Raw genomic sequence first — 22,959 nt, forward strand, 5'->3', positions numbered from 1 at the left:
CCACTTTTTGTTATTTATCCTTTACTTCTTTAATGGGGTTTAATGATTGATCATACTTAGTGATTTAAACAAACCCCCAACCCTAATCCTAAATCCCATGCCATTTATGCTAAGTATAATGAATTATACCTTAAATTGTGTGTAGCCTGATGATACAAGTTCTATTATTTTTCTAAGTTAATGGACTTAACTTTCACATCACCATCAATGGGTTAAAAAATCCCAGGCTTACACTGAAACTTTCTTTCATTCTTTCTCTCTCTCTCTCTCTCTCTCTCTCTCTTTCTCACACATCTGTCTGAACACAGATAACCTTCCTGAATCACTCTATCCAATTTACCCCTAAAGGCTGTATTCTGATTTATAAAAAAGCCATTATAACCAAACATAAACAACAGGAAATTACATATTTCATATCCAAAAAGGCACAGCATCTTCTGGTCCAATTTGTGTAATATTTCATATTGGGTCACCAAAAAAAAAAATGCTCACGTTTTCTCATTCATGAATGTGCACGCACACACACATCCCTGAGAGTTTTTCTTGGAATAGTTCCGGCACACAGGATGATTCTGGAAGATTTAACTGGCTTTGTTCTTTGTTGCTTTTAAATGTTGAATTCCTTTGCCTTAATCCTCTCTCCTCTGGATGGCTGTCCAACAGGAATTAGTTCATAAGGAGAGAAAGAGGAAAGAATTGACGTGATAAAGGATGAATAGAAAGTGAAATTCAAAGAGAAAGGACGGCCTGTTGCATTCTTCTGTCCCAGCTCTCCCAGGAAGCACAAATCCAACTGGTTGTTATGACATGACTTGATGTGTTAAACGCAGTGTGTCATACCTGTCCGTGGACTCCTGGAATAATCCAGTTCAAGTGCTACATCCTAATTCACGTGCTGAAAGAAACACATCAATCAACAACACTCCGCCCAGGCCTCGACACATGTCCTGCTATTCCCAACTACATCCATGTGTGTGTGTGTGTACAGTATGTGAGCTCATTGGAACTCTGTCTACACGCACATATACACACAATCTCCCATGCTCACACAGAAATCTGCTATAAAGCTATCCCAGGGCTTCTCCCCCATCGCAAACCCTATTTATTGTCTTTTAGCTCACATTCAGCTGACAATTTCCTGTGATCTTTATTTCTCACTTACATATTTCCAACTCAAATAAGAACACCCTCACACATCAACACCTGAGCCCGCTCCAAACCTCCCTGATCACACTGTTATCACCTAAACATGCCGACTGCAGAGCTGGGACCAACAGGGACCTCAGACAGCATTCATTGCAGGTATTTTCCACAGCCATCCAGGACAGATGGGATAGAGGCCACGTGTGTTACTAATTTCAAGCTCATACTGCTATGGTTTCAATTCTTGTTGCAGCATAGCCGCCCCTTTTTTGGGGGGCGAAACCAGTTGCTTTTAATGCTGTTTCACTTTGGTTCAATGGCTAACTAATCACCCTTAACCCTCTGCTGAGAGATGGAGAAATTAATGGGAGCATAGTGTCTTATTTATAACTAATCAGTTTTTTTTTTTTTTTTTCACTGCATTGGAAAAGCTCTGCTGCTCCTCACTGTGTTTGTCAAATGGAAAATTGGTCACTTAAGAAATTTCAGTGCAATAAATGACCTACTCTCACCCACTAATAACTTCTTTCTTTAAATCCCATGCTGCCTTGGATTAAACCTGCACTCATTTTCCACCAATAGGACGATGAGGAGGGCATTTGGGCATAGCCAATCACGTGCCCTCTCCCAGCCATTTTGTTCAGAAGGGTGAGAAATGTATAAATGGGGAATGACGCTCTTCTTCTGTATGTCATCATGTGTTAACTGTCTTTGAGTGTGCTTATTTTTTTTCTTCTTCAACACTTTCCAGTACATCCTTCCATTTCTTTCTTCTTTCAGTCTTTTTCCCCTCTCTCATTGTTCTCATGTCTTGTGATCTTCTATCATTCTCTGTTTTTCGTCTGCTTCATTTCAGCATATATTGGTGCTGATTTTTTTTATTTTTTTTTTACTTCAAAAATGGTCAAATATGATTTGCAGATATCACACACACAGTTTGATATCTGCAAGTCAGACACCCCCCCAACACACACAAACATACAAACAGTTTCCCTTTTGTCCTCACAAAAATAGGTCACATGTCTGTTCTGATTTGATCTGCAGTGAAGAAAAATGTCAAAAAAATTTATAAATAAATAATTAGTTGAAGTTAAATTAATTAATAAATGAAATATAAAATACAAGAAGCATTTGTATGTATTATATTTCTTTTTTTAACATTGAATGACATAAAAATAGAAGGCTGCAGAAGCTTTTGTATTTATATTTTTGTATCTTTTATGATATATGTATTTATTTTTTAAGTGTTTTATTCCAAAAAATACTTTACTAAGCCAACTGCTTTTACTTACTGCTTTTATGAATAAATCACTGTAGCTTAAACCTTTAAAATCACTCTTGATTTCGATAAATGACTCAAGCAGCTATTGAATTGACATATACTTTCCCATCCCTTGTCTAACATCTATTCAGGATTTCTGTCACGCAGAGAGTTGAATTCTTCCCTCCACCTTTATTATTTTACACAGACAGCCAAGGAACAAATCGACCTGTCTGCTTTTTGACTGCTCTGGTCTTTTCCTGTCTATTCCCTCCAAAAAAACAACAACATTCTCATATTTGCTTCCACACTGACAGTTTTGATGGATGGTTTTGAGGAAACAGATAGACCATAGAATACATATGAGCTGCACATGTTCAAACCATAGGACACATGCGCAACGGTTTGCGCTCTCCCATCAGAGCCGTTGCCCCATGCCCATGGTGATGCTAAATGTCATGTGGCGTTTTGACTGTAATTAATTAGCAGGTCGCTCCCCGTCAATGTAGCCCACAGATAACACATGTCCATCGCATGAACAGTCGCATGCGGTAAACTGTGCACTATACTGTGAGTGCAATTAGGCGTAGCAGAGCACTGGAGAACAGAGTGGAATTGTGTGAGCGGTGGGCCGAGTGTCTCAGCAGTGTGAAGGGAGGGTTTTAATGTGAACAGCTGCCCACATACACTGTGTCCTATTTCAGGCAACTAATGGGCCCCTTTCGTTAATGTTTTTGCTTCGTTCACAATTCTTAACGTCTGAGCCTCTACGATTTCGAGGAAGAAATCACCCTACACTACACCCACGGTGCCAAACCGTACCTGTAACCGTAACATGAAAGTTGCTCCTTGTGTATCATATGACCATGTAAAACTTGTAATGGCATTTAGCAGAGGAGATCAAGACCCCAAGCCTCTGAATGTATTAAGGCTCACATAAAGGGCAGCCGTGTTCTCCAAACCATGTTCTCAGGGCAAACTGCAGTCGTACGTACAAGCGCATGATTAGAGAGGGTAATAATCTGAACATGACTCTGATCTCCCTCATGTTGAATTGTGGGTGGTCGAGGCCTATTTAATTGCTCGCCGTTTGGCACGATAACCCACCACAACCCTGGAATCGGTTTCGGCTATGATGAAATGCAGTCCGTTTTAATATGTGTGGTGCATCGCTAGGTGTGTGACATTTACAGATGCCCTCTGGCCCTTGACTCTGTTTTGTGTAGTTGTACTTTAGGGCTTCGTATTTTCTCTTGTAGCTTTGTGGATAACTGATACATGTCTGCTTTTGTTGTCCTCTTCCATCATTTCAGTGTCACTGTGTGATAAATGTTTGTGGTTTTTCAATGTTCTGGAGTTCTGGAAATTAACACCCATGAGTAAGGGAGCTTGAAACTTTCAGAGTTATTCCTGTTTCACTAACAGAATATTTGTCAAGACGGAGTTAGCTTAAAATGTCAGGGGGACTGTTAGAGCATCAACCATTTTGAAGTAACTTTACTTCTTGTCTGTTTGTCCTCTTACCTGTTTGAATTGATTTTGAAAATGCTTCTCAGTTTAAGCCTGGATGTCTGAAGGAAGTGGGAAAAACGTTAGGGCTGGACCAGAATATTCAAATATTTGTTCAGTGGGTTGGCATTCGATTTTTATTTTGAGATTCGAATATTCATTCATATTTTTTTTTTTTTTTTTATACTTATCATCCCCCACAAAACGGTTCTCATTCGCGCTTGAATCGCCCATGAGTGAACGTCATGAATGTCATGATTCATTTAATCTGAAAGAGAAGACAAAAATGCCAAAGACCTCAGCTGTGTGGAAGCACTTTAAATTGAGTGAGGACAAAACAAAGGCAGTGTGCCAAATATGCTATTTAAAACTGCCTACCACAATAGCACATCAAGTTTGAAAAACCTTTAAAGTTTGAAAAAGAGTTCTGTAAGAAGTATGCCAGTTCTCGCCATAATAAAAATGCAGACAGACAGACACACATAGATTCCTGCCTTTATTAAACCATGTCTACATCGGACAGTTATACGGCCGCACCGCGCCGCAACAGCTAAAGTCTGTCTACACTGGACGCAACAAAGCGACCATTGAAAAACATTTTAAATTTGTATCAGTACTTAATAAATAGAACGCCGCATCCAATGTAGACAACATAATAGGTTCTATTGTATTTTGTCATGGCGCGGCGTCCGGTGTAGACACGGTGTTGAGAGAGGAATATGTTCAGCCCCCTCCCTCCGAAACTTTGAATATTCGGTGTTGATTACTACCAAAGCTTCGAGGCTCAAAAAATGGTATTCGGACCAGCCCTAGTCCACCATCACAAACCTGACCGTATCATTTCATTTTCCGTGAAACCCAGAGCCGGATGCAAGACATCCTTATGAGCAAGAAATTTGTCAACCATTTGTTTCCATCCTCCTAAAACAGGTCAGTCCACCACTTTTTTTCCTTTGCTGCATCTGCCTCACTAAATTTCTCATTCCTCCATCTTTCTTTTGTCACAAGTTTGTTTTCAAAGTGACTCACATACGACATGATGCCAGTGCGGGTGTTAGCATGCGGAGCAGAAAAGTAATGAAGACTCCATTGTCATGTCACCTCTATTTGACGACCTTAGACATTACTTACCATTTGGACGGTGCAATTCCATGGAAAACCGTAAAACATTTTGGCAATCACTCGCATATTCCAGGGGTCAGTGGGTACCCGTCTTGCTGGAGCAACTAAGGTGTAACCTCTGCTGAACTCGTCCCATGAGCACAACCACCCACCATTTGCCCACATTATTAAAACTGTCCCGCCCCTCAGTGAGAGAACAGACCTCGTTGCTGTTTTTTTTTTTTTCTTTTCTTTCAGCTCAAAAATGGCTCAGTGGTCAGAGGGGGAATATTTCAATAGCTCTGTTTTAGTCATTAATATGAACCCAAAATGCATGTTTGCTTTCTTATTTGCCTTTTGTACTTGCATTGTTTATTCCAACTTGACTTTTTTCTTTCTGATTCCAACTGATTCCAGTCCAAATATTTATAATTAGATTAAAATGGGAAACATGTGGTGGCGAGGGAAGTTGCAGGGGGTCGTTGTTGAAACCTTCCCACCTCCATATGATTTCAATATAAAACTGGCCTCTGGCTCCATGCGCCTGGTGTAGACAGGAGGGTAGACAGTGGTGGGGCCCTCACTCAGTCTGGGGGGACTTCCTTTGGCAGAGGACAAACTTGGAGTTTCTGCTGAGCCCCTGAACCATGCTGCCCCACTTCCTGTACCATGAAACTGAGATCTACATCCCTGGAACAGAAGAGAGTCACTGTACCCCAAATGGCTCAATCAGTCACTCTCCGAGAGGAATCGCTTCTCCGTTTGTAAGAGCATGCCATAGGAAATGAGGAAATAGGGTCTCATTGGAAACATACCCTAGCTCCTTACAAGGGGTCAGAGGTCATTTAACGGATGGCCGTTGCTCACAGTGTCTCGGGAGAGGCCAGTAGACTGAAATGACTCTGAGCCAATCAAGCGTGCGACAGATATCATCCAGTTGGTCTCAGAAGCACACATTCGGCGGGTTTTATCTGACCCTGTAATCGGAGCCTCTCGCTTGGCTTGATGAGAGACCGATGACTGCCCTTGGAGACGAGATGAATGGCTGTAGTTCTGCAGCAGCTACTTTTAAATAGGCTAATCGGAAGAGAGTTGAGACAGCGGCATCTAAGCACTGAGATGGTCTCATGAAGGATGAGCTCACCAATAAATGCTTGTATAGGAGTGTGTTGAATCTCTCCTCTGTCAAGGCTTCTGGCTGAACGTTCTCTGCTGGATCCTGAGAGAGACTCTGCTTAGCATCAGCTGGATAGGCAATGACTTCCCCCGCCACCTCTGGTTTTCATGGAGTATGTCAATATATGTATTTTCCTGAGAGGAATTCTGATCTGGCTCGGTTGGAGATGGTACGTGTTTGGGGAGGTTAAGTTCACTAGTCATGTCAGAAGTTATCTCAACACGTTCTGTTTCTCACGATTTCCAGTCCAGCTATAAATAGTCCTGCAGTTTGGATTTTATCTGCCTTGTGGGGCAACATTTGTTCACTTTTGAAGATATGAAAGTGCCGCTTTTGATGTACGCTTTCTTGCCCTCTCTACCTCGTTCTTAATGTTTCCTCTCTCCTCTCTTTCTCACTCTCTCAGGCATAACTTTGCTTTTTTGGGGCAGCTTCGTTTGCCCGGTCTTGCTTCACTGCCTGACTGCCCTGCTTTTTAAGGCCTCAGCAAACCACAAGTCTTGGCCTTCTCTCCCAGGATGCATCACTCAAGAAAAATAAATTTTAATGGCGCATCCGTGTTTCTGGTTTCCCTCTTGGAACTATGGCAACCCAAGGACATACTGGCCAGCTGGGTTCTGCTTGCCTGGTCTATGTCAGAGGGTAAACTAGGAAAATAGACTAAAGATGTCAATCGAACCACAGCATTTGTGCTGAATGCTACTTGATGAAAAATGCCCTCTTTTTTGTTTTCGCCCCACCATTGCGTCAGTTCTCCCCTCAGAATCTTCATTAATTGGTGGGTGCTGGCGATAATAAAAGTATGAATTTCTGTGTGTTGACCTCAGAATTACCAAATGACGGCGAACAATCCTATCAAAACAAATAATCGCACGACTCCTCCCTCGTCAAACCCGCTGAACCCAGCATGGCCAGAGTTTCTGCGCAAGCTGCTGAAACAGTAAAGTTCGAGGCTCATTGTGGTGGATCATGTGGTCGGAACGTTTTGGCCCCCTGGTTCAGGGCGCCATTTCTGGATGTGTTAACGGGCGGACGTGGGAGCCCTATCCTGGGCGCTGCGCCTGTCGGCTTCCCTCTCCAGGTTAGGAGGGGAAAGTGCTCATAATATTAATCCGTAATGGTCCATGACTTTGAGCTGTGGAAAATCCTTGTGACTTTAGAGAGTCTAACTGCTAACTGATAATGCAATTGTCTGAGCGTTTCCTACTCCAGAGAAAGACTGAAAGGAATGGTTATTGCAGTGAGCTATGAGTTTTAAAAGGTGAGTACCATGCATGTTAAAGAACAATTCATCTGGAACTGGTGCTGTATTGGTTATGCTGTATTTCCCTGGGATTCATCACTGAAAATGTGTTGATTTGTTCACTTCCAGATTGTACTTGTTTTTACTAGGGCTGCTTAGACATGTATGCAACATGTCTAATCTCCACCCGCTGAATGTTAGCTTCATACTACTAATAAACTCCCTGCGACATGTCAATAGGCCTTAATGCTTTCCAGAGCTGTGGCTGGGGGGCCTGGAGCAGGTTGAGCCCTCCTGCCCCCCCTGTGGACGCCACTCGTCTGATTTAAAGCTGATAGGAAAGAGCTGGCTCAGATTCTGCACCCTGTCCAACAACCACCTTAAATCTCGCAGTTCATTTAGCACTTAACCAGCCGTGGACAGAATGAGCACTAGAGACCGGACGGGTGGAAACTGCAGCGCTGCTACCTCTCCTTTTATTTCTTCCTCCATTGCAGATTCTTCCTCTTTGTTTTTTCCCCCCACCTAACCCTGGATTCAGTCTGTTTCCGTTTACCCAGCTCTCCAATTAAGCCTAAAATCAAGGGCCTAGAACTACCTCTATTATCAGTCAATAAAAAGGGAAACCTACCATGTGTGGTTCACACTTAAAAGAGGCATTGCAGGTGAACATGTTACACATATGTGCAGAGATATCTTACCACACCAGAACACAAGTTCACGTGTGAAATTAGAGCTAGGTGGAACAATGGTGTATACTACATAAATATAAAATATATATAGATAACATATATAAAAAGCATGGAGATACCACATATCCACAGAGTGATTTCTTTTTTAAAAATGCTGATTTTATAAGTTTTAATGTGTCACATACTTTTCTAATGTACATACATTAGTTCATTGTTCATGGTATTTTTTTAATATTTAAAATGTAATGATTATTTATTTATTATAAATAATAATATATTGCAAATTAAATAGATATACATATTTATATTATATACAGGGTCATTATAGTTAACTAAAACTGAAAGTAGAACTAAAATGTGAAGAAAATATTTTTTGTTACTTGAAATAAATGTTTACTGAAATAAAAAAAATATATATATATAAAAATCAAACTTTTTAAAGTCAAAAACAACCAAATTAAAACTTTTACTAAAATTAAAACGGAAAATATATAAAAAAAATCAATATTAATGAAAACAGTGTAGTACAGTATTCTTATATAACACATATTATTATATTATATATTGTATTGTATTGTCTTGTATTATATAAAATATAACATTACATGAATTTATTATATGGCTTTGTGTGTATTTTCAAGGCCTATGTGAACGTGCCAATTTTTCTTTGAACCACTGAGACACACTTCCTCCTCACCTAAAGTATTCCTGTCTCTGAGGACCAGGTGTGATAGCAGAGGATTGTGTATTTCTTTCCTCTGAGCCAGAGGGAGTCTGTTAGAGCCATCTCTACCAACTCTGCACCCTTGAACCCACCTAGAGCCCCATTTTCAGCCTTTCTGCTTCCTCTGCCCCCTGTCTTTACATGCGTAGCGGCGTAAGTCTTCTGGTGTTGAGTGGTACACAGAGGAAACCCTTTGACCCCAGGATGTAGTTCTCCTTAGATCTCTCCATTCACAGCTGTTCTCAAAACTCCTTCTCTCATGGAGCACCAGTTACACCAAAAGTTGGGGCTGTTTATAAACATGAGTCCATGGGGATCTCTCTGCAACAAAATTGCTCCAAGTCATTATAATACATGGAGAAAGCTATCTGTTATTCTTCCCATTCGTCATAACAGCAGTTGCTCAGCTATCCAGACAAACTTGGGTTCCTTAGGATGCTCAGAGGCATAAAAATACAGCAAAGGAGACAGAAGTTGGTCAAACAACAAAAATAATGCAAACAGCAGACAGCTTTTTAAGACCTCAGATAAAAGATGCCATTAAAGAAACAGACTCAAGTCAAAGGTCTTCCTTGCATCGTAAGTTTAAAGTCAAATGTGACACATTTATGGTTAAGATTTAAGTCTTCCGTCCATGTTTTCTGAGCTCCCTGTAGTTATGCTCAGATCTGGCTTTAAGTCATTAACTCGTCTGGTTTGCCCTCACAGTGGGATAGATGTTGTGGAGCTTTGCTACATGTTCACCCCTTCCTCTGCTTTCTCTTCAGCACACCCGGTTAATGATGCCCCTCAACCTCAGTTTGAAGAGGTTAGGACCTCCTTTCACCCGAACACCCCTCACCTTCAGGGTGACGACCCCCATGGCCACTCCTCCAACTTCCTGGAGTTAAACTACAACCCACACGACAGCTTTACTTCCCTTTTCCAGAGGCTAATTTCTTTTTGGCAGCTTCAAGTCTTTTTTGCTCATTACGGCTTTGGATACGCACACGCACAAACACACAATGAATGGAATGCCGTCCCTAGACTCCAGCCTTCATGGTCTGTTTAAATGGCGCTATGATGGTGACACTGGGAGTTGCTTGGTGTAAAAATTCCCTCCATCCTTCTCCAGAGTCAACAGTAACCTGCCTTGGCTTTTTGTCCTGCTTTCCCCCACCCAGTGCTATTAAAGACCTGCTTATTCTATTAGGCAGAGACTGGGAGAGCTTTGGCATGTAAGTCAACAGTCATAAACCCCCCACCCCACCACCACCACACACACCAGTATAAATCTAATGGCATTTATATAAAAACCTGCGTAAATAGGTGACGAGGCTCTAAGTTCATAAAAAGCTACAGGAATGGAGCCCTGACATGCATAAATCTTGCATCTCTTAAAACATGAGTGCTTTTTTGTAGCATACGAGAGAGAAAAAGGCATTGTAGGACCTTTTTGGTAATCGACTTTGTTTAAAAAAAAAAAAAAAAAAACATTATATACGTATTTTCTTACATTTATTAAGCTATTTATTTTATTTTATGTTTTAATATTTTTGCTATAAAATATATATGCATTTTTGTGTATCTTTGTCATTTTTTTACATTTGTTTTGAATCTAATTTATTTTTATTTTTTATTATTTTTTACCTGATATTTTACTTGATATATGAAGTGATGTTTTTTTAATCTAGTTAATAAAGATTAAAATATATTTCATATTTATATTTTTAAATTTATATTTTTATTTACCTTTTTTGTTACTTTTTATTTTTTGTTTTGAAACAAAATGAGTTTTTCTTTTTTACTTAATATTTTGCTAGAAATGTAAAGTGATATGTTTTAATCTTAATAAACATATGAGAACATATGCATTTTTGCATATTTTTGTTAATTTAGAATCAAATTTGTTCCTTTTGAATTATTAAATATTTTACTAGATTGGATTATTTTGTTGGATTATACTATAATAATATTTTTATAATATTTGTATTTTTTAACTTTTTTTTATACTGTAATGCTTGTGCAAATGATAGAATTAGAAGACTGTGGTGTGTGTGTGTGTGTGTGTGTGTATGAGGGGTCTACCGAGATATATTGAGAACTGTGGATGGAGGCATTGCGGTCAGTTGCTTATGAAATGACAGTATGGAAAGACAGACTGACTCACCTGCTCTTAATCTGCTGTCCGGATCTGCTCTCCGCGCTCGGATTACATATGTTTCTGTACGTGCGTTTTGGGGAGGTATGTGTGTGTCTTTTCGCCCCCTTACCCTTTATTTGACAGTCATTATTCTCTCATGTCAGTGTTTTTTTGCATGCTGCGGAGGTGATTTGTCTCTTTCTTGAAAAGCACTTTACGACGGCAGGCCCACCGGCCTTGTCAGCGTCTCGCAGGTTTGAAGCTTTGCAGTCCCTCCTTATCTTTATCCCCTTAACACTCATGGACACATAGCGCAGCGAGTCTGAAAGAGGATAGCCCAATAAAACTCTCAGCCACGGGAAAGGATGTGTGCCGGAGACCGGCTACTGTGAGAGAGGCCCGCGATCTGCAGATCCTCCACCACCCGGGGCGAGCTGTTCTGAACTGGGCTTCAAGGCCACTTCGGGGGCTTCCTGTGCTGCCGGGTCTCTGGAGTCTTTGAGGAAGCAGCCAGTGGCTCGTCTCTGATGGACCGCCTGACTGACAGCATTGATCCAGGTTCCTGCCTCTCAGTGTGGGTATCGAATGGCGTCCGATGAGCTGATAGGTGATAAATGAGAGAGGGAAAATGTAAAGGAGACCGGTCATTGTTTGAGGGGTCTGACTTTTCTTTCCCTCCTGGTCTTTTTGAGAGGGGGGGTTCTCAAGTTATGACAGTGCCAGGTAGGAGTAGGTATGCAACACACTGCAGCATCTGGTGAAGACAGCTTCTTTTAGAGGGAACATAATGAAAGAGCAGATGGACAGATTCCTCAGTAAACCTTTTGCGAAAGCTAGTCTTTAGGCGGGAGCTGCAGTGTGAGGTCCAAGAAGGTGATCAATGTGGCAAAGAGCAAGAGAGCAGACATGGGTCTTTGTGGTCAATGCTCACAAGTCTATTGATATTTTTGTCCTTAGAGGGTCAGTAGAGGGTCCCAGGAGTCCTGACTCTGACTTTATTCTGTCACTGTCACATCAACGGTCGTTCAGTACAAGTGATTGAGCTTTTTTTGTGGAAGGGCGCACTTAGCAGTGTTCTTAGTGGGTGTATTTTCAGTGGCATTGTGAGAACCTTTGGGTAGGTGAAATGAACAATTTCTTATGACATTAGATATTTTATATCACAACAAAAGTATATACAATAATACAGTTGATTTTGCTGAAAAAAAAAAAAAAAACTTAACCCCCCAAAAATAAATTAGTGATATCACATTTTGCTGCATAATATGTAGAAATTAATTGAAAATGAAGTGTATATATACACATACAGTATATATATCACACACAATTTCTAAAAATGTAACCATAAAAACACTAAGAAAAAAAAAGTCTTTTTTAAAAATATTTTCTTTTATTGAAATTTAACCACAAACTGTTTTAAAATAATACCACGTTTTTATATTTTTATGTTATTGTATATTTTAATATAAAAATGTTTATTTAATGGAAGCAAATAGTCTGCCATCATTACAAAATAACTTCAAAAAGTAAAATGTAGCACAATATTCAAAACATAACTCATTTTTCTAAAATTTGATTTTATGTAGCACATTAAAAGTGATTGAAAAATACTCAATATATGCATTTACATGTCTGTGGGAAAGAAAAAAAATGTTTGCAGAATGTACTTATGTTCAATAATATGGAAATAAAACAAACTATAAGCCTGTGTTAATATCTAAAGTCCAATATAAACACAATAATATAAATATTTTAAATTACCCGTACTTTAATTTGGGGCTTTCTAGGAAATATTTATACATGTCATTAAAATGCATTTCATTAATTAATTGACGTATCATGTAATTAATTAGATTAAAAAAAATAATTGGCAGAACTTCTCTTGGAGACATCTTGGAAAGATGGATGAGCTGTTAAATAGATAATTTTTCCTGGACGTCATGCAAGGCATGATGGGTAAACAGGGACCCACTTCCATCCATTGTGTGTGTCCAAAGCAAGACGAGACAAATGGTGCTTTGAGTGGAAATTTCCCCTGTTGTAAATCTGTCACCTGGGCATGATATTTGTTTCTGTTATTGTTGCATGATTTATGATCTCAGTCTACCACAGGGCTTTTTTTTTTCCAGTTTTTTATGTAATGGCAACATGGGCACAAGCCAAACAGTTATGACAGTCGACAGAAAACATCACCAGCCATGACAAGACCGATGTTAGCGCTATGGTAACTAGAGCTTGGCTAACTGTGGCCATCCTCAAAGCCTGAGCATGACCCTTCCATATACATTTCTTTACTTTACTACTAACCTGATTCCAGGTGATGAAGCAGGACAGTCAGGTGAGGTTTTCTGGACCGTTTCTGCCACCAAAGAGGTGTTGACTTAGTAGTTAAAACCAGAGGGTGATGGATAGAGCTGTGTTTGGGCATTTGTCTACAGCTGGAAACTGGTCTCCATTCATCCTTTCTAAGAGCAGATGGGGAGGAAGAGAAGGGAATAAACGTCAAATCCCATCACTTGTTGGGCCTTTTTAAAGCTTATTAGTGCACAGCATGCTTTCAGTCAACCATGTATGTAGCAAGTCTCTGTGTAATGGTGTGTGCGTGCGCACATTTATGTGGCACCATCGCAAAGGCTGGGTTTATTTTAACTCAGCTGTTTTTCTGAGCATATCCACCCAGCCGTTTTGTCACAGTGGTTTGGAGGGCTTCTATCAGACCGCCTTTTTAAGGCCTCGTCCCTCTTTCTGTGGTTGCCAGTCAATACGGAGGCCCCATATATCCTCCACTTGGCTGAGAGACAAGACCTGATGGAGATGCGGAAGGACATGTCACCCCTTACAGCTGTTTTAGATCTGGCTTTGATACGAAAGACTCCGCCATTGGTCTGCCGTGTGTTATGTAGATACATTTTTTGTCACAGCTGATTTAACAGATGATTTCAACAGATGAATTCCTGCTTTATTATTCATCCACCATGAGGCAGGGGTTTGAGTTTTGGCACCCAAATGTGCCTTAGTAGGTTTTGAAGGCCGGGCCATGCTAGACCGTAGACTAACGAGAGCATGATGTAGGTCTCTGTGCGTCTGCTGCTCTGGTTCTATGCAGAGACCCAGTTTGCGTCCTCTAATTGGTTCCAGAGCCAGAGAGAACCGGCGGCCCACTTTAGCCTTTCTTTCTCTCATAAGCTTTTCAACCTTGGTCTTCCTCCACCTTCTTCCATCTCGTTCTTTCACAGTTTTGTTTGATCGCACTCCGCGGCCAGGGTCCACCCTAGAGAGCCTTCATTGCCTCTGGCAAGCCAACGAAAACAGAATAACATTCTGCCCTGGAAAGATACAGATGAGGTTAATAAGAATTAATAAAGTGTGGGGACACAAATGTTCCTGCGAGCTCGGGCCGCTTCAGACGAAAGCAGACTCTTTTCTTACATCTCTCTCATTACTCACTCTTTCTTTTTAGCCTCTGTTTCCTCTCCCCGCTTCTCGACAATCAGGTAACTATTTGCTTTCTGCTATTGAGCGATGAGGAGCATTCACAGAGCTCCCTAAGCCCTACTATGTTCTCGGCCCTCTTTGAGCAGGTATTTATAAGGCAACATTTCAATAGATCTTCTTCTGTCTTGTGTTGTACTGTAGTATTTCAAAAACATTGCTCACCTCTCTCATCCCAGAATTTATGGCTCCACCATTGCAGCCCAAACTAGCTTATGTAACATCTTGATTCAAGCTGTCCTTTTACTCAGCTATGCATTATTGTTTTATCATTTTATGTAGATGACACTCGTAGAAGAAAATATCGCTAAGAGTCTGTTTTCCATCCAGTGTCATCGGTATTGATCGAAGTATTACATTTTTACTTTAATAGTACTTTAAAATAATTTTAATTTAATAAAATATATTTTCGAAAAAATAATTCTAAAAATGTATTTTATGTTATTATGGCTTTTTATCAGTAAGGCTCGTACTCCATAATTCTTATTCTTAAGCTATGTAAATGTACTGAATGTCATTATATATTATATTCTATTTTCTATTCTATTATTATGTATTAACCAACAGCCTTTTAGTTCCAGTTCAGGCCTTTAACTCCTAGGCAACGACATTCAAAATAAAGAATACAACAAACTCTCACTCACTTCAACACAAGCATGTTGCTATTTATCTCATTTTTAGATTGATGTGAAAACAAATGTGATGGCTTAATCATGCATTGTACCAGAATCCTTTTTTGAAGCCAGAAGGATACACACATGGCAGGAGACATATGGTTTCTGGATTTTCTCCCACACAAGTGTATGTATTATATTGATGGATATGGAAAAGCTGTGTGAGTGTCTGCTGTGTGTATAGAGATGTTTTGTAAAGACTGGGCATCTGTCGGCAGCGGTCCAGGTAACTGAGATTGTTTGTCTGTGTTCCTGGAATGGTAATGTTTCTTCTGACACATTTTTTATTATACCACTGTCACCACTATTAATCATTTTCATCAGCTGTCTACCATCAACAATAATCATCAACCTTTCACTGAATATTGTTCTTTTTTTTCCTCCTCCTTTTTGAATACAATCATATGTGACCAAGCAAAATTTGAACTCTGTGTTCTGGCTTGTTAAAAGTGTTGTTTGCGTGTCATTTAAGCATGCTTCTGCATACCCGCCTTTTTATCTCCCTGGCTCGTGTCCAAACATCTAATTCTTGAACGGTAGAGGAAAACTGAGATTAAAATGACTCTTTATCTCTAACCCATTTCCTCATTCCTGTTTTGGACAGATTATCCCCCCACTCATAGACCTCAATCAGAACCGCAGTAAGCTGAAACTGTACATCGGCCACCTCACAGCCCTGTGCCACGAGAGAGACCCCCACATCCTGCAGGACCTGGCCCCACCCTCCGCATACCACCACAGCCAACAGGACGCCTGGGAGGAGGAGCTCCAGAAGATGAGCCCTGAACAGGTAAGAAAGGGTGATACTCTTTTTCTATGAAATGTATCACTTTTTATTGCATGTATCCATTGATTATGGTGATCTATCTAGTGTTGCTCCATTCACAATTGTGTTTTTCAGCAGATTCCCATTAAGAAAATGATTACACTTTACAGTAAGGTTTAGGGCATTAACATGAATTAATGCATTAGCTTGCATGAACAGCATTTATTATAATAGAGTAATAAGTAAGACTTATGTTTTTTAAAAAAGTCTCTTATGCTCATCAGGCCTGCATTTATTTGATCAAAAATACAGAAAAAAACAGTAATCTGCCAAAATGTTCTTACAATATGAAATAATGTTTTCTATTTTAATATCCTTTAAAATATCATTTATTAGTAGTAGTAGTAGAATTATATGAAACAATACAGACATAATGCCTATTATAATATATCTGTTGCATTAAGTAATGGTACTAAATTGAACCTTATCGTAAACTGTTGCCATAAAAAAGACTTGATAGATAACTTTTTATACATCTTGCCTTTTCTTCACAATTCCACAACTTTATGTATTTATGTGTATATGTGCACTCAAGGTACTGCAAGGTCTCTCGGGTAGTTGGATTTGTCACCCATTGATTATTGGAGCCATCTGGCCTGGACCGCACAGGCCTTAGCTGACGCTAACCTTCACTGTCTATAAATCTCCTATTGGCTTTAAGAATCAGTCCAGCTCTGTGTAAATGCCATTAGTCCTCTTTATAGAGTGGAATGTGTTCCTACAGAAAATAAATTGTCCAATATATTGTGTTTTATTAGCTTCGTTTACTGTTACTTTAACAAAAGAAAACCAAAATGCTACCCAAGGCTCACTTAAAAGGCGGGGGAGAGCCAAGAGTGGAGGAAGGGGAGGGGTGAGAAAGACATTAAAAAAAAGAGCAACTGGAATGGCGCGATAAAGAAAAGGAGTGTCAGCATTTGGATGGTGAAAGAGAGAAGCGTTTGAGGAGGTAGTGGCTGGATTTAGTCTCTCCATGATGAACGATCCCTTCTCTGTAATAAATGCATGTGTGGATCCGTTTTCTGCTCTTCACTTTGAACCCATTGCCATACCTACCGTAACAGTAAATTGTCTGCAAACGGACACTGGGTTTAGTCCCTGAGTCTATGCATCCCGGTTCTGCATCCATCCCTAATGCTTTTTGTAACATCATAAAAATAAATTGTCTGGAAGTCTACATATACATTATACACACTTTAAATCGGCCCCATTCCTCAAAAGGAGAGGAGAGTGATCTGCTGTGATGGTGCCAAGGCTCATACAATGCTCATGTGTTTCACTGCACGGGGAACTATCTGCTTGGCAGGTTTTTGGCTCGCTCTGACATTATTGAAATGCATTTTTTTATGTGGGCTGCCTGATGACAAGCCTTTGGCCAGCGAACAAATAATGTTTAAGATTTTTAGTTTGCTGCAAGTAAACTTTGTTCCAAAAATTGGCACTTTCCAAGGGACTTTTTTTCCCCCCTGTACTTGTTTAATATGAAGTAGAGAGAAGTCTGTACATTTATTTTCCTTTGAGAGAGACAGCTTTCATCAGACTGTATGGACGGACTGAAAGGTTGCACGGCCTTTTCAAACTGAGTGTTGCCACTGGTCAGTTGAGGCTACTGCGCTATGTAAACATGAGGTCCGTTTTTTGGTTTTCAAATTGAGTTCTTTCCCATGATGTGCTTAAAAAGGGCTAGAATTTCCAGAATAATGGTCTTCAATCACAGTCTCCAGCACTTCACTTAGTGGCTATCCTGAAAAGTGCCGTCAAAAGCAGCAAACAGTCAACCTCTGTTTTTGCTCGGCTCCTCCAAACTGTTATTCCTCCTGGACCTTCTGTAAGGTCAACAATTCTGTGTTTATCTTGTCCAAACTATCACTGACAGTGTTTAGAAAGCACCAATCTCATGGGGGGTGATAAGAACTCCTGGACCTTCATGCCAGGTTTTTGACTCTCTTGGGTCCTCAGATAAATTGGTAAGTATGGAGCAAATTAATTATGTAGGATTGTTCAAGAGCATGCAGGTTTGTGCAGGGTTGCAACACTTGGCAGTGTTGTTTTGGCTTGGCCAACATGCCAATTTCATGTCGGACACATTAAGGCAGAGATAATGAATATTTCAGGTTTCACCCGTTAGGCTTTATCTCTCAAACGGTTACACATATATCTGGATTTTTCCTCTCCAAATCCAATAGCTCGAAGATACTTAGCATTTCGCATCCATATGGTATCCACATGTACGGGATCCTGCTCATTCTTCAGTTACATGTCCTGTATGTAAGACACAATCCGTTTGAAGACACTTTTGGTCTTTCTCTGATGGTGGAATCACTTGCAGATGGTGGATTGGACAAGTTGCCGGCGTTCACAAGCCCATTTGATTGATGTCTTTTTTGACCTCTCTTCTTTTCCCTGTGTTGGGAGTGTAGCACATTACATTATTGTTCTCTCCGCGCTGCAATTCGCCCATTTAGATCCCTTCAGCACGGAAGATGCCAGAACGGGCCTGTTTGGCCATGACAGGCTCAAATTGACGAGAAAAGTCTAGGATCATTATTGGCTTAATTTAGTGTGTTCTGTTCAGTCCATTATTGTTAGTAACGTCAACATGAATTTACTTGTGGTGTCTTTTGATGGACGTATGCCTCTCTGTAGACCCTTAAGTGGCTCGATTTTGGGAGGATGCTCTTTGCTGATCATCGTTCTTATAAACCAAGTTATTAGTAACTAATTGAATGGCCCTTCATGGCACAGTTGCCATCGAGCCCGTAGAGGATTGAGGTTGGTGTCCTCTGTGCCCAGTCCTCTACTAATGACAAGCCTTTTGCATTCAAAATGTGCTTCAGTATTTACGAGGGGCTGCACACTGTTTGAGCCCTTGCGCTTTCTTTGAAGCTAAACATTGATCTTTTAATTAACAGTTTTTATGGGCTTCCTTTTTACTGGCCTGGCACTCTAAGCTGGAACTGAGATGGGTAATGTAGGACTTGAGGTTTTTTACCCTGATTTCCTTTGTCTCTCTCACAATTTATAGCATATAAAGACAGTGTTTCCTTTTTGCTTCTCTTCTCTTAAAGGCATAGCTAACCCAAAAATGACATTTTTGTCATCATTTACTCACCCTTATGTTGTTTCCAAATCTTTATAACGTTCTGCTGTAGAACGCAAAATAAGTTAATTCCTCTTTTATTTTTCATCTGTACCCAGCACTTTTTGGGCTCTTCTCTAAAGTTCTTGTCCCTTCCATCTTAATGGTGACTGGTGGAGTTACTGAGACAGGAAAACTGAAGATTGCACAACCAAGTTATACATAAGCCTGCAAGGCATCACCAGTATAGACTAATCAGGATGCAGACAATGCAAACACACAAGAGGATCATAATCCACACAAAAACACACGTTTGTGAACTCATACCCATATACAGTAGTACTTAAACTCCGCCAGACCCCCCTATTAGGCCTCGCTGCCAGCTCATCCTCTGTTGTGGTCAATGCTTCCTTTATTGCTCGTCCTCCTTGCCTGTTCTTTTTCTCTGTTTATGGCGTAATGTTGTTTTATTTGGTTTGAGCTGTTCACAGGATGTTACTGCATCTCTGTTTAAATGGCTGGAATGCAGGAAGGTGATTAAGCCGGCGCTGAAAGAACCACTCAGTCATACAACCCACAGAGCCAACAAAGACAATAGACTCACCAAAAACGCACCCCATTTAGATGAAGAATTGGCGTTTTCAGGAACAAAAACATAATTATTGTGCATTATACATCTAATAGGGCCTTTAGAGTTTAGCTTTAGGGTTATTAGGTTGTGAGTAATAAATACGCCATTACAAAAGAGTACTTGGGTACAGAGACCATTGGATACCATGGTGCATATGATTTAAAAAAATTGTTATTCTTTATTTATTTATATATACAGAATATACATTTTTTACAATGCACTTTTAAATACCTTTAAATTTTTAAACCCTTTTTTAAATACCTTTATTTTTTTATTATGCATTTAGCTGTCTTTTCACATGAAAAGTATATTTACTTGCTTTAAATGTCCTTATTATATATATTTTTATATTTTGTTACCGTGCCATTAAGTAACATGGTATTTTGTTAATATATTTAGCTACGCACACACACGTACATTTATTTTTGTACATATACATAACATAAATGTAGCTAAACCCAATGCTGGTAATTCCATGGTACTTTTTTTGTTGCTTTCAATACCTCACTATGAATAATTCCTTGAGAGGATGCAATCATCTGTGACGCTGTCCCCAGCTGTGAGACGCCCCACTCCTGCACTGCAGCTGTGTCTATGATGAGAAGTTACTCAGTTATGTTCTGTGGCCAGTTTCACCTCTTCTCTTATAATGTTTAAGTCTGCTGTTTACTTTAGAGACTGCTGATCTTAGATCAGTATGTAAAGTTTACAATCTTGGAGGAGAGAAGCGAATTGCTTGACCACCCTTGGCCAAAGTCATCTGGCTGTGATCTGGCAGCACAAAGGCAGCTGTATAAATAGGGGAGAGTCTTGCATTTTACGGGTCACTCTGAATAAAACATGAACTAGAGAAGATTGATTATTAATGACCTCAGAGCTGGAACTGAAATAATCTGTTAGGCCTTGAGTCCTCCATTCTTTTTCCTTCCCTCTTCCCGCACTCGTCCTCAGCACACCTTCATCCATCTTTCGCTCACTTCTCCTCTCTGTTTCCTTTCCGATTGGCACTCCGATAGATGTTTATGTTAACCGTCTGTTTTCAGACGTTCCCCTTCGAATAGATCAAGAGTTCAGTAAGGATTCATGCAGATTTTGTGATGATTCACAGGCTCACACCTGTCGGAGCTGGCATCAGGTCTCAGTGTGGGCTCCAGTGGCAGTCCGTGAGGGAGTTTTCAAGGGAGGCTGATATTCAAATCAAACCAATACTAGATTGTAGTAGGTTTTGGTAATCATGTCGTCTTTTTGGATTATTACTAATGTTCCATCCTCTGCTCCTTCGTTGTAGCATTTTTTTTGGCTCTGTCATTCTTTTTTTATGAGATCCTTCAATAATTTAGACAGTTTAGTCAGTTTACTCAGTATTTTGGTCAAGTTTGATAATCTTTCTTCACCTGTTGCATATGAAAGTGATAGTAAAAACTAATTGGCTTGAAAGTTTTCCTCTAATACAGAAGAAAACTAATTTGGTTTCTTCTCCTTTTTGCCTTTTTTGGTTACATTTGGGAACATATTGTCAATTGCTGTGTCAATTGCATAAAAAACTCATATTTGCCTGTAACTGAAATGGTACTGTATGAATAATGGCACTTTTCCACTGCGTGGTACGACACGGCTCGGCAATGCACGGCAAGGCTCGGCTCGGCTTGGTTTGCGTTTCCACTGCAGTTTAGTACAGCTTTATAGTGGGCGGGATTATTCACATTCCTTTATAGTTGCGCGCCTCTACTGCTGCGACTCCTGAAAAACTTTTTCATTCCGCATCGCCCCATCAAGCTCTCGCTGGATCCGCTCCTCTGCTATCAACGAGAGGAATGTCAGTACTTCTGCAACAGACAACGAAACAAAAAAATGTGCACTCGTTCAAAACAGTTGTGTTCCTTCGCTGGCTGTGCTGATTTAAATCTAGCGGTTCTGTTGTGTGTCTGTGTCACAAGTTCAATGACTCAGGTATTGACAATTCTCTCCGGTCAATCAGTAATCACATTGCCACATTTTGGTAACGGTACAGTTCGCTTGGAACCTCAACCGAGGTGGTACTGAAAAAAGTACCAGGTACCTTTTACTGTACCTAGTGGAAAACCCCCCCAACAGTGAACTGTACTGAACTATAACGAAATGTACCGTGCCATACCATGCAGTGGAAAAGCGCCATAACAATACCATATCAGTTGTTGGCTGATATTAGAGATTTTTAAATTGAACCCTTACCCTAATGCTCACTTAATCTTTAAAACGCTATAATTTACACTGTGTAATGTATACACTATAAATTAATAATTGTTTGACATAATCTTTAGCAAATCTCAAAATGAATATTAATATTTCATACTGTACAATGTAATGTTGTGATGACTAAATTCACTTGTAGCATTTGCAATTAAATTGGTTTTATTGTTTTATTTGTAATTGATTTATTAACATTTGGACCCAGTGTCTTAACTACTATGTACTACTACTGAGTACTTAGATTTAAATTAATAATTTGATACAATGCACTAATTGTGTCCATATATGTTTTTACATTGTACCTATATTTAAAAAATTTAAAGAATTCCTTCCTTCCTTCCATTCATTTGATGAACTGATATTTGAGGAGGCTCCGCCTCCTGTACCTCCTCTAATGGACTGTCACCTGTCAGGAAGGACTGTTGGTTAAAGGCAACCGAAGCTGGTCCTGGATCAACCCCCTGATGTGTCGTGTTGGTGACTGCAGTGCGTCTGTGCCTGGTGGGGTGGGCTGCAGGCTGACAGGCCCATGAATCCAGGGCTGCGTAAGTGCAGTGTAATTTAAATAGGCAGGAAATGGGGGTAAACATAGTGGAACAAGCCCACAACCTGCACAGCCACAATTAATGAAAACACATGGAGCCGGTGCATGTCTGCTCTAAGTGGGCCTTTACATTACGAGAGTCTCTGTCTCTTTCTGCCTCTTTTTCATTTACTCACTTCATTGTTCAAGTAATGCCGTGTATCAGCAATAACAGTAGTCATCTGTAAGTCACAAAGGTGTGTGGTTGCAGACAGTTTAACATAGTTGAGACGTCTGAACTGCGGTTGTCTGAATGGGAGGTGAGACACAGAGGCGTCATAGACTGACCACTTATTGATTTTTGCATTACTGGTAGTATTGTTCATACTTAGGATTACAGATTTAAACAAACATCTAACCAAGTATAAATCTTAAACAGACATGGATAAAATCTGCAGCTTTTCCTTTACAGTTTTTACCTGGAGGACAATAAAGTGATACAAATTCTGTACATTTGAAGGACATGTCTAAAA

General features: G+C 40.0%; 1 protein-coding gene across 11 annotated transcripts in view; it reads left to right on the top strand.

Annotated features, from left to right (window-relative positions):
• LOC109075953 (ELKS/Rab6-interacting/CAST family member 1-like) overlaps positions 1–22,959 on the top strand; it is a 191,814-nt gene that overhangs the window by 153,994 nt on the left and 14,861 nt on the right. For 7 of the 11 annotated variants that reach the window (XM_042738654.1, XM_042738660.1, XM_042738675.1 and 4 more), the window contains one exon: positions 15,743–15,928. In XM_042738654.1, the coding sequence (XP_042594588.1) occupies positions 15,743–15,928 (186 nt within the window). Of the gene's footprint in view, positions 1–1,725; positions 1,792–15,742; positions 15,929–22,959 lie in introns of those variants that run through there. The other 4 variants (XM_042738706.1, XM_042738712.1, XM_042738724.1 and 1 more) reach the window with 1 other exon arrangement.

Source organism: Cyprinus carpio, chromosome A4, assembly GCF_018340385.1.
Source record: "Cyprinus carpio isolate SPL01 chromosome A4, ASM1834038v1, whole genome shotgun sequence".
In the NCBI taxonomy this organism is placed as follows: domain Eukaryota; kingdom Metazoa; phylum Chordata; class Actinopteri; order Cypriniformes; family Cyprinidae; genus Cyprinus; species Cyprinus carpio.